Raw genomic sequence first — 17,977 nt, 5'->3', positions numbered from 1 at the left:
TATCTGTCTGTGAGTTGGAATTCTATTAGATGAGCTTCGGGTTCTCTGTTTAATTCTTTAAATCCAGACTTATTAAGATGCTATGTTGTATTTCATTTGAACACAGGAATAAAATGTTTGCTGACTGGATATGTAGTTTTACCCCTTTACAAAATTAACATATTTTCTGAGGTGAACAGGGGACATTTTTCATATGTCTCTGTTTATTATTTTTTTAATCTATGCCAGGCTTTAAGCTCCTTGAGAGCAGGAATCTGATGGGCCTATGGTGTAAATGTGGCACCAAACACAGTGCTTGGCACATTCAGGGGCGTTCACGAAATACAGGAGTGGCAGAACCTTGTACACATTTGACTCTCTTTTTAGAGTGCATCTTATCAGTTATTTTTTAAAATGTATGTTCTTTAAATGTATGCATATTTTGTCGCATTTTCATAGGCCATATTACTTACCTCTCCCAGGAGTAGAGATGAGAACTATGGATCCAGAAGACCAAGATGAGATGCCATGATTTAGACAAAGGAGAAAGGAGATAAGTTTGGGGGAAGAGAAGGCACAGTGGTTGGGCCAAGTTCAACTGTAGCAAGGTGGTAGATATATTTTCTGAGTCCCTGTCTCCCCATAGCACTTGATCATCGACCACTTCAAGTATCCACTGCCCTTTTGTTCTTAACTTGCTTCTCCACATTAGAATCTTTGGGAATAATTGGGGCACCTGGGTGGCTTAGTTGGTTAAGCGTCCGACTTTCGCTTAGGTCATGATCTAGTAGTTCATGGGTTCGAGCCCCGCGTCGGGCTCTGTGCTGACTGCCAGCTCAGCGCCTGGAGCCTATTTCAGAGTCTGTATCTCCCTCTCTCTCTGACCCTCCCCTGCTCACGCTGTCTCTCTCTCTCCTAGAAATAAATAAAAATATTTAAAAAAAAAAAAAGAATCTTTGGGAATAATCATGAATCATTTATACTTTAGAATGAATTAAATTTATCTAAACAGTAAGTTTTTCTATTGGAAAGCTCTGGGTTTTTTTTTTTAAGTTTATTTATTTTTTTTTAATGTTTTATTTATTTCTTTTTTAAATTTTTTTGTCTTTATTTTATTTTGAGAGACAGAGAGTGAGCAGGGGAGGGTCAGAGAGAGAGGGAGACAGAATTTGAAGAAAGCTCCAGGCTCCGAGCTGTCAGCACAGAGCCCGATGCAGGGCTCGAACCCACGAACCATGAGATCATGACCTGAGCCGAAGTTGGACGCTTAAGCGACTGAGCCAACCAGGCGCACCTAAATGTTTTATTTATTTCTGAGAGAGAGGGAGAGAGAGAGAGAGAGAGAGAGAGAGAGAGCTCGCGAGAGCATGAGCAGGAGAGGGCCAGAGAGAGAGGGAGACAGAATCTGAAGCAGGCTCCAGGCTCTGAGCTAGCTCTCAGCACAGAGCCTGACACAGGGCTTGAAGCCACGAACCGCGAGATCACGACATAAGCCGAAGTCGGGTGCTTAACTGACTGAGCCACCCAGGCACCCCAATTTATTTATTTATTTTGAGAGAGGGAGAGAGAGAATCCCAAGCAGGCTCTGCACTGTCAGCACAGAGCCCAGTGAGGGGCTCGAACCCATGAGCCATGAGATCATAGCCTGAACAAAAACGAAGAGTCAGGTGCTTAACCAACTGAACCACCCAGGAGCCCCTGGAAGCACTGATTTTAAATTCTGGCTTTATTTCTAATGAGCTGCAGAGTCTTATAAATTACTTTGCCTCCTCCCACCCATGCCCTAGCCTTGGTTTCCTCTCATTTTGAAAAGGGGGTAAACAACACTGAGATTATTTGAAATATTTAGCAGTTTTTGTTGTTGTTTGAGAAGGTCTCAGTATGAAAAAAATAAGTATTTTCAGGGGGTGCCTGGGTGGCTTAGTTGGTTAAGTGTCGGGCTTTGTGCTGATGGCGCGGAACCTGCTTGGGATTCTGTCTCCCTCTCTCTTTACCCTTTCCCTGCTTGCATTCTCTCTTTCTCTCAAAAAATAAATAAATAAATATTTTTTAAAAGGTATTTATAAATACCTTATAAATAAATATATTGACAGTAGAAGAAAAAGCACTGGAAGTGAATTAGGGCATCTGGATTTTAGTTCTTATATCTACAACATATAGAACCTTACATAATTTGGTAGACCTTTCTGATATACTGGGCCCTCATTTGTAACATAAATGTTTTAGTCAAGATCAGTGAGTTTTGACAGATTTATAGAACTTCAAGGGCTGGTCAGGGGTAGGGTATGGGGATGGGACTAGAGAGACAGGAAAGGATTGCCCATCACTAAGGGAGGCGTCAGGAATCCCAGGAGACTTGTGGTCTATGCCAAGCCTGGGATGACCTTGTAAGAGATGCCTGTGGTGGTATATTGGGCACCTGGGTGGCTCAGTTGGTGAAGCATCCAACTTTGGCTCAGGTCATGATCTCATGGCTCGTGAGTTTGAACCCCACATCAAGCTCTGTGCTGACGGCTCAGAGCCTAGAGCTTGCTTCAGATACTGTTGTCTCCTTCTCTCTCTACCCCTCCCCCATACTCTGCCTATGGTGGTATAATTAATGACTCTGTCACCGCAGGTTATTGTCTTGCTACTCTGTAGGCAATTTACTCCTGACCTGTACCAGCCATATAGTTGGAATGTAAAGTTTTCTCTGAAGATTTATTTAAATAGAAAGTTGAATTGATTTAAAAGTAAGAATATTTATTGAGCACTTACTATGTAAAGTCACTATTTTAAGAATTATATATACAGTCATTTAACCGTACAGCACTGACACATGCATTTTACAGATGAAAGCACTGGTCACTGAGAGTTGTTGAGCAAATTGTTTAAGATCACACTGCTGAAAGCGGCACCTGGGTGACTCAGTCGGTTGGTTGCCTGTCTTCAGCTCCGATCACGATCTCATGGTTCATGAGTTCAAGCCCCGTGTTGGGCTCTGTGCTGACAGCTCAGAGCCTGGAGCCTGCTTTCGATTCTTTGTCTCCCTCTCTCTCTCTGTCCCTTCCCCACGTGTGCTCTCTCTCTCTCGCTCTCTCTCTCTCAAAAATAAATAAATATTTTAAAAATAATCAAAAAAGATCATACTGCTGGGCTATGCATCTAGGCAGTGTGGCTACAGAATCTGCATTCTTTAGCTCTTCGCTATGTGGTATCTCCAGACAAAATCCTAAAAGAGATTTAAATTTAAAGAAAAGATGTAAAGAAAAAAACCTTGTACGTAAAAGTACCTATGGTGTATGCAGAAATGACGAAAGCCACACACAAATACCTGAAGTTTATAAAGGCTGCTTTGGAGCATTGCCTTTAGCAACTCCCTGACCACCCTACATTTCAGGTTTCCTGGAGAAAGAATCCGAGTATCCTTGATTGGGCCACTCAGCTCTGGGTCACTCAGCCAGGGGAAGAGAAACTGAGGGTCGTATAGAAAAGACATCTCGGGGGGAATGGTGGGGTGGCATTTCCAGAAGAAATGGAACCTTTATCAAGGCAATCACCCCAAAGGTACCCACCACAATAATCAATTGGCTAAGTCTGGGCTGACTTCAGGACATAAATTAAAATTGTTTTTCTTTACCAAATCCCTGACATGAAGCTTAATTCTAGTCATTGCAGAGAAATGGAGAAATTATAGACTGTCACAAGCCAGATCATTTATCTTTTTGTTTTGAAAAGAGAATAGCCCATTTAGAAATATATAACACAATTTTAAGTGACATAGTCTTTGACCCTGTAGTTTCACTTCTAGGGATATATCCTACAAAAATACTCCCACACATGCACATAAATACATGTATGAGGATGTTCATTACAGCATTGTTTATAGTAATAGAAAATAGGAAATGACTGGGGTGCCTGGGTTCCTACTCGGTTAAGCATCTGACTTCAGTTAGGTCTCCATCTCCCAGTTCATGAGTTCAAGTGCCGCATCGGGCTATGTGCTGACAGCTTAGAGCCTGGAGTCTGCTTCAGATTCTGTGTCTCCAGCTTTCTCTGCCCCTCCCCTGTTCATGCCCTGTCTCTTCAAAAATAAATAAACATTAAAAAAAAGAAAAACGGGAAATGACCTATGAGGTGCCTGAGTGTCTCAGTCAGTTGAGCGTCCAACTCTCAATCAGTTCAGGTCATGATCCCAGGGTTGTGGGATCGAGCTCCGCGTCAGGCTCTGTGCTGAGCTTGGAGCCTGCTTAAGATTCTCTCTCTCTCTCCCACTGCCTCTCTCTCACTTGCTCGCTCACTCTTTCTCAGATAAGAAAAGAAAAAATAGGAAATGACCTAAATATTTATTAATAGGGTCTGGAGAACATTATGGTACATCTATACCATGAATAAATATCCAGCAGTAAAAAGACTTGGATGGTCCTGTATATAGTGACAAAATTCTTCCAGCTATATGAAGTGAATAAAGCAAGTTATAGTACAGTATGTATACTGTGAACTCATTTTTATTGGAAAATGCATAGCTTTTGCTCTGTTTATAAATGCATTTGGTATATGTTTATAAACATGTTAAAAACATATAGCAAAAGTCTGTAAGAATATGTTAAGCCATAATAGAGATAACTTCTAAGAAAGGAAGCAGGATGGAGGGGTGATGAACCTGGGAGTCCCATAGAAATATAATTTTAAATTTGCTAGTAGCCACACTAAAAATATAACAGGAAATATGTGAGTAGAATTAATATTAATAATATATTTTATTTAAACTGATATATCTAAAATATTATCATTTCAACATGTCATCAATGTAAAGCACATTATTACTGAAATATTTTTTAAAAATGTGTAAGGAATTTTTATTAGTTATAGCACATCTGGATTCAGACTGGCAATGTTTCAAGTACTTAATAGCTACATATGGTTAGTGACCACCATATTGAACAGCTTATCTCTATATACTTTTATGTCATTTCGATTTTTTTTTACAGTAAAGGTATGCTCTCATCGGACTTGTATATTTTTCTAAGTAGACCATGCAATAGTTGTGATGTTTTTAAAAGGTAAGTTTTAATCTCACCTTTTAATCTTCCTATATCACTTTTGTGTGAAAAAGAAATTTAGATGACACATTTATTTCACTTGACATCAGTAGTCATGGATTTCCATCCCAGTGAACACACATTAAGTCCGTATTGGAATTAAATAAAGTGATATAATTTGAAAGAATGAATAGAGATACCTTTTAATAGCATCTAAATTATGATTTACAGACTTTTTCATTACTTTGTATGTGTGTATCTCCTTCCCTTAAAAGGCTGTGGCAGCCTTTTGAACATTTTCTCTTGTATCTGTGGTTGTAAACAAAAAACACACCAAAGAATAAATAAGAACTTAAGAGATGCCTGGGGTGAGATATGAATATAAAATAATAAGGTTTATTTTTGGTGAATAAACAATGGTATACATTTGCCTGTTAAGTAATTTGCTTGAAAGTTATATATGGATACCATTTCTGCATTGATCCTTTGTAATACTGTACAGTCAATTTTTTAAAAACAAGCGTTACTTTTGGACATGCAATTGACCTGTCACTTTTCACATGGCCATTATGATATTTACCACAGATTATAATATTTTTTTCAGTAAAAGGATGTAGACATTTGTTTTTTATATTGCTCTTTGTAATTAATTTCTTTAAAAATTCCAAGCACACAAAAAATTAAAATGAAAATCAAGACAAATAGCCTAAATGAATAATTCTTAAATGAGCAAAAGGTTTATTTTTTTAGAGTGAGACAAAAGTTTAAAATTATATTGTAGTGATGGTTGCACAATTTTGTAAATACTAAAAATTCATTGAATTGTACTCTCACAACAGGTGGATTTTATGAGATGTAAATTATATCTCAATAAAGCTGTTTGAAGGAAAAAGATAAAATTGCCTTTCATAACCTATTAAGAATTTTTATAGCCATATCTGTAGTTTGAAAATAGTTTTGGAGCACCTGGGTGCCTTTGTCAGTTAGCATATGACTCTTGATCTCAGCTCAGGGCTTGATCTCAGGGTCATGAGCTCAAGCTCCATGTTGGGCTCCACACTGGGCATGGAGTCTACTTTAAAACAGGGAGGGAGGAAGGGAGGGAGGGAGGGAAAGAAGGGAGGGAGGGAGGGAGGAAGGAGTTTCTCACCAGCCACCTCTGTGGCTCAGTCAGTTGAGCATCTGACTTTAGCTCAGGCCATGATCTCACAGTTTGTGGGGTTGAGCCCTGGGTCAGGCTCTGTGCTGACAGCTCAGAGGCTGAAGCCACCTTCAGATCCTGTGTCTCCCTCTCTCTCTGCCCCTCCCCCGCTCATGCTCTCGTGTGTGCGCTCTCTCTCTCTTTGTCTCTGTCTCTGTCTCTCTTTCAAAAATAAACATTAAAAAAGAAAGGAAGAAAGTAGTTTAATGCATGGTAACAAGAGTATTTTGTAGGATCTGATTGTTTAAAGAGATGTTTGGAAATGTCATTTGATTTTAAATACTCTTTTCTTTAATGGTCAGATTATATGTCTTTTGCCTCTCCTGGATAATATTTTCTGTAGAGACTCCCTGACATTCCTTCCCCCTATGGAAATCCATTTCCTCCATCTATAAAATTGGCTTAACAACTAAACTTGGTGAAGATTAAGTGAGATGCTATATAAAAAAAAATAACATCTGGGATATTAGTAGGTTATGAACTATGTGTTAGCCTGCACACTGAGTGCCTGCCACGGCTTTCTTTTATTGCCTGTAGTTTATTTATTTATTTTTTTTAACTCTTATTTATTTTTGAGACAGAGAGAGACAGAGCACGATCTGGGAAGGGGCAGAGAGAGAGGGAGACACAGAATCTGAAACAGGCTCCAGGCTCTGAGCTGTCAGCACAGAGCCCGATACGGGGCTCGAACCCACGGACCACGAGATCATGACCTGAGCTGAAGTTGGACGCTTAACCGACTGAGCCACCCAGGCACCCCTATTGTCTGTAGTTTAAATGTGCTGGGGAGCCACTCTACTTTTAGACACAGAAAGAAAGACCTGGTAAAATATTTCGGGGAACAGTTAGTATTCTTATGACTCTTGATACCTAAATTGATCAGATAGCAGTGTAAGTGATCTAATTTAAAGCCTATCACTGTACATTGTATTCCTTGACACTTTTTTCATAGGAAACAGATCTTTGCCCCTCTATGCTCACCTTTCCTTCACATTTTCTAGCCTCAGACATGCTCCATAGTCCAAGGAAGCCTACCAAGGTTCCCTTTTCAGCCCATCACTGCCTCCTGTTTTTTAGTTGGAGAGGTGTTTGCCGAATGACATTTCCCTCCTGCAGTGTCTCCTCTGTCTCAGTTAACATGCAGCCTTCACATTTCTCCTCACCCATACTTGCTTTCTAAAGGAGAGAAAATTCCAACTTTAGCCTCTCTTGAAACAATTCAGAGCTCACAGAGCCCTGGCAATAGACAACGGGCTCAGCGCCGAACTTCAATAATGATTCAGGTTCCCCTTATTTTAAGCAGGAGCCATGATTCACAGGTGAAACTCTGCTTGTCATCTTCACTTGCCATCATGTACCCTTCCTTTTATCCCTCCTAAAATCAGAGTATGTATGCCAACTCCAGTTCACCAAACATTGTTAGTTTTCTCGTATTCTGATTGTGCTCGGAAGCCTTTCCTTGGGTGCTATCTGGGTTGTCATTGGACTGCCATTTCTCCCAGTCTGGTTGTGCCTGAGGCGGTTTTCATAGCTCCATGATGAACCATTGAAGAAAGAGGTTTGTCATGAAAATGGAAACACCAGCGTACTCTTTGTCATCAGCTCTTTAATCCTCCACCTGCCGTAACGTGGAGACGGTTCATAATTATTGGAGCAGAGAACTGAAGCCCTGGGCTGCAGCAGAAAGAATGAGCTCTGTGGGCGGGCGAGTGACAATCTACACTCCAGTGGGGAGGGAGACACATATTTTGGAAAACTTTGACACAGAATCAGATGTATTTGTATAACCTTTTCATGTAGAACTGTGCTGCAGTCAGAGAGGGGGTTTTGGTTTTCTTCATTAAAAGCTTATTAAATGAAGAAATAGGACAGTCGTTTTGCTTCGGTAGATGGGGGTCAGAGAGGCGGGTCTGATCTCCTCAGGATATTAATGTCTGCCTTCAGCCAGGGGAAATGAGCCGTCACTTGAGTTAGAGGCAGCTTTATGTGCTCATCACTAGGGATTCCCATATGTCCAGGGAGCTGCAACAGTAAAAAATGGCAGAGCTCGGTGGGAGAGTGCAGAGGGCTCTCATTGGAATTCATGTCAGGAAGCTCAGCTTACTCTGCCCAGAGCAAGTCTGTTTAATGTTGATCAGCTGTCCATCTGATAAACTGAATTGATACGGGCATTCCCTCCAAGGGCTGCCCTGACAGTGACAGCCGCAGCACCCAGATGTCTTGTTAGGCTTTTTTGGGAGTCTCAAGTATTTTTAACCCCTTTTGTGATATCCAAACCAAAAAGTACTTTTAGAGACCTAGATAAGGATACCTCGCTTGGCTTTCTCTTTGTGTCTCTGGCAGAAAACAGCCCATCTTACACTATATTCAGAAACCAGATATGGTTAGCTACCCCTCTCCCAGCTCATAATAAACATTCTGTTGTCCTGCAGCATAATTATGTGTTGACTGTCACGTTTGTGTCTAATTATTCAAAATGATCTTTTTAAAAAATGTTCTTAAATACAGTAGGTTACCTGGCTTGGTTATGCTTTACTAGTTTCATAGGTGTGTTGAGCACTAAATAGGACTTTATTTACTGTGTGTGTGTGATGAAAAGATGCATTACCACTTTTGTTTGGGTTGGCTGATGTCTAGTAATAACTGTGGTGACTCCTTACTGAACAGCCTCTGCTTTCTCAGGTATAACTGTCACCTCTGAAGGCAGCTTGCTTCCTTGTAGGTTGGTTGACAGATATGGAGGGAACTGATTACTGAACACATCAATACTAAGCTTTCTTTCAAAAAGGGGGAAAAAGTAACTATGAGGACATAAATATGTTAATTCGCTTCACCATAATAATTATTTCAGTGTGTATATGTTTATAAAAACATTATGTTGTATACCTTAAATATATATAATTTATTTTAATGGGGCTCCTGGGTGGCTCAGTCAGTTAAGCGCTGACTTCGGCTCAGGTCATGATCTTGTGGTTTGTGAGTTCGAGTCCCACATTGGGTTCTGTGCTGATAGCTCAGAGCCTGGAACCTGCTTCAGATGCTGTGTCTCCTTCTCTCTCTGCCCCACCCCTGCTCGCACTCTATCTCTTTCTCTCTCTCAAATATATACATATATTCATATTTTATTTGAAATCTAAAATTTATTGAGCTTTGTTTTTTTGGAAATAAATCAAGAGAGAAAAGTCTTTGTGTTGAGTTGTGATTATTTTTAAATTATATTTCTGCAAAACTACTAGTAATTCAAAATTATTTACTGAATATTGGAAAAACGTGTCTTTAAAGGTTTCTGTTGAAATACTAGTTACCGATTTTTGTCCTTTTTTCCCCCTCACTTCTACACCTTGTGTTTTCATGGCATGGCAAGATTTTAACATCGATTCAGGTGTTGAATTTACTTGAATGAGACCAGCTTCTTTTTTGTGTCCTCTTAGAAGGTCAGGTGAGCTTTTCTAGAAGACACACCAAGCCCTCAGTACTGTCAGTGATTGCTTCGTCTGTGTGGTCAGAGCTGGGAGTAAGACCTGGTTAGTCTTTACAGCCCTTGAACCTCTGATTCAATCTCTGTTTGCCCCTCACACTCACGGTGCCTTACAGCTTTGCTGTCTTGCTTTCAGTGGTTGAAATTTTTGCATTCAGTAGCCTGTTTTTAGAATTTTCATTTCCAAATGTAGGAATGAAACATTAGTTTTGGATGCTGTGATCATGATAAATTCAAAATTCAAAGTTCCATCTGCACTTCGGTTATCAACACGAATAAATGGCAGAATAAGAAAACCATTATGTTTTCATAATCATTGCATTGAATTGAATGAATTTCTTGGAACTTTGGGTCTGGCCCATTTATCAAAAGTTAGTATTTGACACTTATGATTAGTTAAAAGGTTGTCACCAAGAGGATACGGGAAGGTTGCTGTTGTAAGTGGAGTGGTCAGAGAAGGCCTTACTGAGCAGATGTACTTTGCGGGGACCTGAAAAAAGCAAGTGACCAAGCCTTGTTAGATACCTAAGGGAGGACTGGGACAGACAGAGGAAAGGCGAAAGGCCCTGTGGTAAGAACAGGTTTGGTGTGTTCAAGGGATCTATCATAGCTGGAGAAGAGTGAATGAGGAAGAAAGAGGTTAACAGATAAATCTAGAGAGGTTAGGAGGTAAAGGAGCCGGGGCAGATTGCGCCCATAGTAGGGACTTTGGCATCCACCCTCAGCGAGATGAGGAGCTACTTAAGTTTTTAGCAGAGGAGCAGGGTGATGGACCACATGTTTCTTCATCGCCTGCTTGCCTCATTTCTGATCTTTTTCATTTTTGCAAAGCTAATGGACTAAAAATATTATCTCATTTTTATAATACTCCTTTTCCAAATTACTAGTGAGGTTGAGCTTCATTTTATATGGGTTTTGGCCATTTGTATTTCTTCTGGAATTACCCCTTCATATCTTTTCCTATTTTGCGCTTGAACTGTTTATCTTTTTCTGATTAATTTCTTGTCCAGTGAGTTCCACATATCTTTTGAATACAATCTTTTGTCTGTTGTATGTGTTGCAGATTCTTTATTTCAAGTCTATATTTGCCTGAGTCTTTTTAGGTTTTATTTTGTTAATAAATATTTTGTACATTTTAGCTACTCAGATTTATCCATTATTTTTATTATGGCTTCCTCACTTCCCATTTTATTTTACAAGACTTTCTCCCCCTAAGGTCTTACAAATGTTTTCCTAAATTCATAGTTTTTCACATTTAGATCTTTAATCTATCTAAATATATGTTTATCTATGGTCCAAGGTAGGGACCTAACTTTATTATTTTTTCCCTGAACCTATAGCCATTTGCCCTAACATCTTTTATAGGAATAATCCATCTCTTCTGTGACAATATGAAATGTTATCTTTAAAATAAATAGTTTTCCAAATATATTTGGATCTCTTTCTGGATTCCATTCCACTGATCCAGTTAGTTTTTTCTTGTGTACTACTATAAGTTTTGAAGTTGCAATAATTTAATAGTAAGTTTTAAAATCTAAAATGACAGGCCTCTTGTTTTCTTTTCCAAATTTTTTCTTTGAAATTTTCAAATTCTTCTGACATCATAAAAGTTAGTTTTCCAATTAAAAAAATCTTTTAAGATTCAGAAAATGATTTTAACCATTAAAATTTTTTTTAATTTAATTTTTTTTTTTTTTTTTAAGAGAGAGAGCATGCACAAGCAGGGGAGGGGCAGAGGGAGACAGAGAATTCAAAGCAGGCTCCAGGCTCTGAGCTCTCAGCACAGAGCCTGACGCAGGGTTCAAGCCCACGAACTGGGAGATCATGACCTGAGCCGAAATTGGACACTTAACCAACTGAGCCACCCAGGCGCCCCCCAAATTTTTTATTTTAGAGAGAAAAAGTTTACATGAGCACAGTAGAAGGGCAGAGAGAGAGAGAGAGAAAATCTTAAGCGGACTTCATGCTCAGCATAGAGCTCGATCCAATGACCGTGTGGTCATGACCTCAGCCAAAATCAAGAGTCAGGCACTCAACTGACTGAGGCACCTTCAAAGGACATGATTTTAAATAAATGACTCTTGCCTACCATCTTAAAGTATTTAGAAAACCCTGAATTTTGTACATTTTGTATTTGGGATTTTCATTAGTTTGCTTTTGATATGCAAAAGCCTGGGCTTTAGAATCAGAGAGCCCCAAGCTTGTGTCTCTGCAGTTCAATAGCTGTGTGAACTTGAGCAAGTCAGTTAGCATACCAGCCCAATTCCTGCTGCACAGTAGAGATAATAATGCTTACCTCAGAGAGCTGTTGTGAGATTTACATTATTTTATTTATTATTCTATTCATTGCATTATTGTTATGCTTACGAAATTATATTACATAAAGTACTCAGCATATAGTAATTAATTGGCTCACAGTAATTAATAATTAATTTAGTAATTAATTTCTGATCTTTTTCATTTTTAGTAATAAATAATTTAGTAAGCGAGAACCGTAATTGCTCTTAGGCATTTTAAAAATTGAATATTTGAAGTATTTTCAGATGAAATGACATGATATGTTCCTTTACTTCAAAATAATCTGAAAGAAAAGGGAAAGGTGCAGCTGAAACAAAATTAGGGTCCACACAGCTTCCTTATGCTATATTTTCCACTTCGATATATTTGAAAATTCCTGGGATAAAAAGCTTTTTTTAAGAATGCATATTTGGGGCACCTGTGTGGCTCAGTCAGTTTGGTAACTGACTTTTTTTTTTCCTTTTAATATGTGTCCAAGTTATTTAGCGTATAGTGCATTAATGTTTTCAGCAGTAGATTCCAGTGATTTATCCCCTGTGTATGACACCCACTGCTCATCCCAACAATTGTCTTCCTTAATGTCCCTTACCCACTTAACTCATCCTCCCACCCATAGCTCCTTCAGCAACCCTCAGTTTGCTCTCTGTATTTAAGAGTCTTATGTTTTGTCCCCCTCCCTGTTTTTATATTCTTTTTGCTTCCCTTCCCTTACATTCATCCTCTATCTTAAATTCCTCATATGATTTATTTCTGACTTATTTCGCTTAGCATAATACCTTCTAGTTCCGTCCACATCGTTACAAGTGGCAAGATTTCATTCTTTTTGATTGCCAAGTAATACTCCATTGTATATATATGCCCATCTTCTTTATCCATTCATCAGTCCATGAACACTTGGTCTCTTTACATACTTTGACTATTGTTGATAGAGCTGCTATAAACATTGGAGTGCATGTGTCCATTCGAAACAGCACACCTGTAGCCCTCCTAATGCAATTCCTGGGTTGTAGGGTAGTTTTATTTTTAATTTTTTTAGGAAGTTGGGGCGTCTGGGTGGCTCAGTCTGTTAAGTTTTCAACTTCAGCTCAGGTCATGATCTCACAGTTCGTGGTTTCGAGCCCCGCATCAGGCTCTGTGCTGACAGCTAGCTCAGAGCCTGGAGTCTGTTTCAGGTTCTGTGTCTCCCTCTCTCTCTGACCCTCCCTTGCTCGCTCTCTCTCTCTCTCTCTCTCTCTCCCCCTCTCAGAAATAAATAATACGTTAAAAATCTTTTTTCAAACAGTAATTTTTGAGGAAGTTCCACTGTTTTCCAGAGTGGCTGCACCAACTTGCATTCCCACCAGCAGTGCAAAAGAGATCCACTTTCTCTGCATCCTTGCCAACAACTGTTGTTGCATGAGTTGTTAATTTTAGTCATTCTGACTGGTGTGAGGTGGTATCTTATTGTAGTTTTAATTTGTATTTCCCTGATTATGAGTGATGTTGGGCATTTTTCATTTGTCTGTTAGCCATCTGGATGTCTTCTTTGGAAAATTGTTGATTCATGTCTTTTGCCCATTTCTTCACATGATTATTTGCTTTTTGGGTGTTGATTTTGATAAGTTCTTTATATATTTTGGATACTAACCCTTTATCTTATATGTCATTTGAATATCTTCTCCCATTCCATTGGTCACCTTCTAGTTTTGCTGATTATTTCCTTCACCATGCAGAAGCTTTTTTACCTTGATGAGGTCCCAGTACTTCATTTTTGCTTTTGTTTCCCTTGCTTCCAGAAATGTATTGAGTAAGAAGTTGCTGTGGCCAAGGTCAAAAAGGGTTTTGCCTGCTTTCTCCTCAAGGATTTTGATGGCTTCCTGTCTTACATTTAGGGTTTCATCCATTTTGAGTTTATTTTTGTCTATGATGTAAGAAAGTGATCCAGGTTCATTCTTCAGCATGTCATTGTACAATTCTCCCAACACCATTTCCTGAAGAGACTGTCTTTATTCCATTGGATATTCTTTCCTGCTTTGTCAAAGATTAGTTGGCCATATATTTGTGGGTCCATTTCTGGGTTCTCTATTCTGTTCCCTTGATCTAAGTGTCTGTTAGGCAACCAACTCTTGATCTCAACTCAAGTAGTGATCTCATGGTTCATGAGATTGAGCCCTGCATCTGACTCTGTGCTGACAGCAAGAGCCTGCTTGGAATTCTCTCTCTCCCTCTCTCTCTCTCTGCTTCTTCGCTGCTCACACACGTGTATGTACAATCTCTCTCTCTGAAAAAAAAGTAAACATTTTTAAAAATGTGTCTTTAAAAACTGTTTAAAATGACAAAGGGTGAATGTTTGTTATTTCTTTTTTTTTTTTTTAATGTTTATTCATTTATGAGAGAGACAGAGACAGAGCACGAGCAGGGGTGGGGCAGAGAGAGAGAGGGAGACACAGAATCTGAAGCAGGCTTAGGCTCTGAGCTGTCAATACAGAGCCCGACACGGGGCTGGAACCCACCAATGCTGAAATCATGAAATCATGAGCCAAAGTCAGATGCTTAACCACCTGAGCCACCCAGGTGCCCCAAACCTTTTTTATTTTATAAACCATTTATTTCTAAATGGAATATTTGTTATTTATTGTATTATTTTCTGTAGTTTTCTGTGCTTTTTTAAATCTCTCAAAAAGAAGGTAAGCAAGGAGGGAAGGAGGAAGAAAGAAGGAAAAAAGTAGAGTAAGAAAGAGAAGACTCCATTTTTTTTTATCTCCCTTGCTATGTAGTGAAACACAATTTGACCATTCTGTTTTAACACCATCTTAAAAGTATGAAACATTTTTAAGAGATTTCATGTTAATATAAAAAATAACTTCTAATAATTAAAACTATTTATCAGCAAACCTGACTCCTGTGAGGTAGTTATCACTCATCCATCCCTGGAAGGAGCTAATTGAGGCTAATTGACCTTTGGGGTCACTTTGATGCTATGAACCTTTTTAGTATATATCATCCTTCCCTTTTGAAACTAAGGATGAGAATAATCCCCTATACCTTTATAATATTGATTGCTAATTAAAGAGTTATCCATTTAACAAATATTTATAGGCAGCCTAGAGAAATAGGATAGGGTAATTTACAGTGTAGTGAGGGAGAGAGGGAGCAGGAAGATAGATGGCTAAAAAATAATTGCAGGATAGTATAATAAATGACAGCTATGTTCAAAGGCTTTCAAGCACAGAAGGAGTTAACTCTGGGAAAGTATGGGAAAACATCACAGAAGTGACACATGGGCTGAGTCTTAAAAATTCTTTATACAAAAATGTATTTATCACTCACCCTATGGCAGCAAAAGTTGTATGGCAAAGAAAAAGGTTATATGGCACATCTACACAGTGAACCTCTTATAGAAATGTTAAATAGAACAAGAAGATTTAAAAAAAAAAAAAAAAAGATTCTCTGCTTGTAAATGATGTACAAGAGATAATATTAAGTGAATGAAACCAGAGTGTAGAAATATGAACATAAACTATCTTTACCATCTTTTGTGGTGTAATTTTTATTAACCATCTCTTTCATGAAGCTATCTGGCTACATGGGATAGGACTCTGGCAACAGTAGCTTAAAAGAGTGCAGTGATGGGATGCCTGGGTGGCTCAGTCAGTTAAGTGACCGACTTCGGCTCATGTCATGATCTCATAGCTTGTGGGTTCGAGCCCCATGTCAGGCTCTGTGCTGACAGCTTGGAGCCTGGAGCCTGCTTCAGATTCTGTGTCTCCCTCTCTCTCTGTACCTCCCCTGCTCACATTCTTATCTCTCTCTCTCTCAAAAAATAAATAAACACTAAAAAAAAAAAAAAAAAAAGTGCAGTGTTTATCTAGACAAGAAGTCCAGAAGTGGGCATATCAGAGCTGGTATAACTCTCAGAGCAGTAAGTCATTAGGGACCCAGGCTTCTCCGTTCTTCCTGCCCTTAGGTTGGGGGCACTTTTCAGGATCCTTAAGTCTCTTCTGCACTCCCAGGTAGGTGGGCCATCTTCCAGACAGAAAGATGGGGTAAGCCCAGATTGCCAAAGGTTCAAACCAGCTGCATCTGTCCCCCAACATCAGGAACTCAGGAGATTTCTAAGAAATTCTACCTAGTAGGTTTCTACTTACATTCTTTGGCCAGATGGTGCTGCATGATCACTACTAGCCTCAGGACATCTTGAAGAGGTATTTTTAAGTGAGTACATTGTCACTTTATATATAATCAAAGATATATTGGTAGTGAGGAGCATAAGAATGGAAAGGTAACTAGCGATGTCTGCCATCCTTACGTCTAAAACTAGGATGCTAAAAAATTTGGAGAAATGTTGAGGAAAAAATGGACCAAAACAGATGGAGTTGTTTAATATAACTGAAAGAAAGTGATTTGGTGAAAATTTTTGTAGAAACATTGATTAATCCTCAGTTTCATTCAATGTGGTAATTACTTCCCGACTCTGATAATTTAACATAAGTGGTGTTCATTTGTGACTCTTTTCCAATCAAGATTTAGCATGAAAAATACCCAAGAGTACTAAAATATACATACATAAAATGGCATGAAGACTTTTATTTAAGATAATTTTTAAAATCCAGTATGTTGAAAGTTTACTAGATTGCTTTGGGTGGCTAAAACAGGAAGAAGATAATGAGAAGAAAAATTTCCCAAATTCGTTCATACTGTCACTTCTCTGCTGTACACTAAATTATACTCTTGCATAATGTGATCTGGAGTTGTTTATCCGATGATAAAATCTCAGAAATTGAGAGCACAGTACCAGATAGTGGAATTGCAGGACAGATTTAAAAGATGACAGATCATTTCATTTCTATTTTTTGTAGAAAAGTAGTGTTAATAATAGCAATATTTTTGTCTCCTTGTAACTGTTAACTGCCAGTCTAGGTAATTATTTTCTTTCAATCCCTGAATCTTAGGATTTGGGAACGGGAAGGAATTGTTTCTCTTTGAGTGACGAGAAGACCTAGGTCCTAAGAGTTTAAGGGATTTGCCCCTGAACTGTGTGACATCGATGAAAGTAAAACCATTATCTAGATTCCTGACTGGGCTAAATGACTTGATATATGGTTCTGATCAAATGATTTGAACACAAATCATTTTGTGTTCAGCTTTGTACTTGATCAAGTATTTGACCTCCCCAGACCTGCTGTAATTAGAATCACAAGTAGATAATATAAATGGAAGTTCTTCGTAAATTGTGGTTACTGTACAGATTATGGCTTTTCACTTCTACTGTTACAGTTGTTTTTGTTGATTCTCACCATGTGGCATTTAAAGATTGCTATTTGTTTAATGAATGCTGCTTTATGATTAGAGATGTCTTTATTAAAAGCTCACAATCACTTAGTTTCGTCCTCAGAGTAATTCAGAACACCTACAAGTTCTTTCATGCATGCTTAGTATGTTCTTTCATAAGCTAACTGAATGAGACAGCTGCCCAGTGCTTAACCCTTCCTGAGTTATATACTTACCCACAATCCCTTTTTCTGATTTTTGTGAAACATGACAATATGGATTTTTATAGTAATTGGTATTATAAACTAGACAACAGGATAAAAATATGTTTTTATTCCTTTCAGTTCCTTTTTAAAAGGATAATTTTAAATGTTTGTTTTTAAATGTTTTCTTTTAACTTCTCAGTAGTCCTCTAAGCATCCATCACTGGTGATTTTCTTTGGGATGTGGTGAGGTTTTCACTGAAACCACGATTTTATTCTTTCTTTAGAAGCTGCTTACCTCACTGGTTCATCTTCTCCTACTCCCCAATTTGTAATCAAGTGCAGTATGTCCACTGGGTCATTTTTACATATTCTTTTACTTTGTTCTAATAAAGGAAATTAAAAATGTGATTTTTTTTTGTAGATGCCAAGTTGTTTGGCTCCTTTATTTTATATAATTGTGTCTTTATGTAATTATTGTATCATAGCTGTTAAACTAGTACTCTTTATTGTGTGATTATTTTCTATTTGTCTCCGTATCTTAAGG

General features: G+C 38.5%; 1 protein-coding gene across 3 annotated transcripts in view; it reads left to right on the top strand.

The window, feature by feature from the left end:
- Window positions 1-17,977, top strand: part of PDSS2 (decaprenyl diphosphate synthase subunit 2) — a 260,551-nt gene that overhangs the window by 134,698 nt on the left and 107,876 nt on the right. For 2 of the 3 annotated variants that reach the window (XM_077780014.1, XM_077780012.1), the window contains exon 3: window positions 4,950-5,021. The exons of the other annotated variant lie outside the window; for it this stretch is intronic. In XM_077780014.1, the coding sequence (XP_077636140.1) occupies window positions 4,950-5,021 (72 nt within the window). The remainder of the gene's footprint in view (window positions 1-4,949; window positions 5,022-17,977) is intronic. 3 annotated transcript variants of the gene reach the window in all.

The sequence above is a fragment of the Crocuta crocuta genome, unplaced genomic scaffold, assembly GCF_008692635.1.
Source record: "Crocuta crocuta isolate KB4526 unplaced genomic scaffold, BGI_CrCroc_1.0 scaffold147, whole genome shotgun sequence".
Taxonomy (NCBI): Eukaryota; Metazoa; Chordata; class Mammalia; order Carnivora; family Hyaenidae; genus Crocuta; species Crocuta crocuta.
This window is presented reverse-complemented; position numbering and strand designations above follow the sequence as displayed.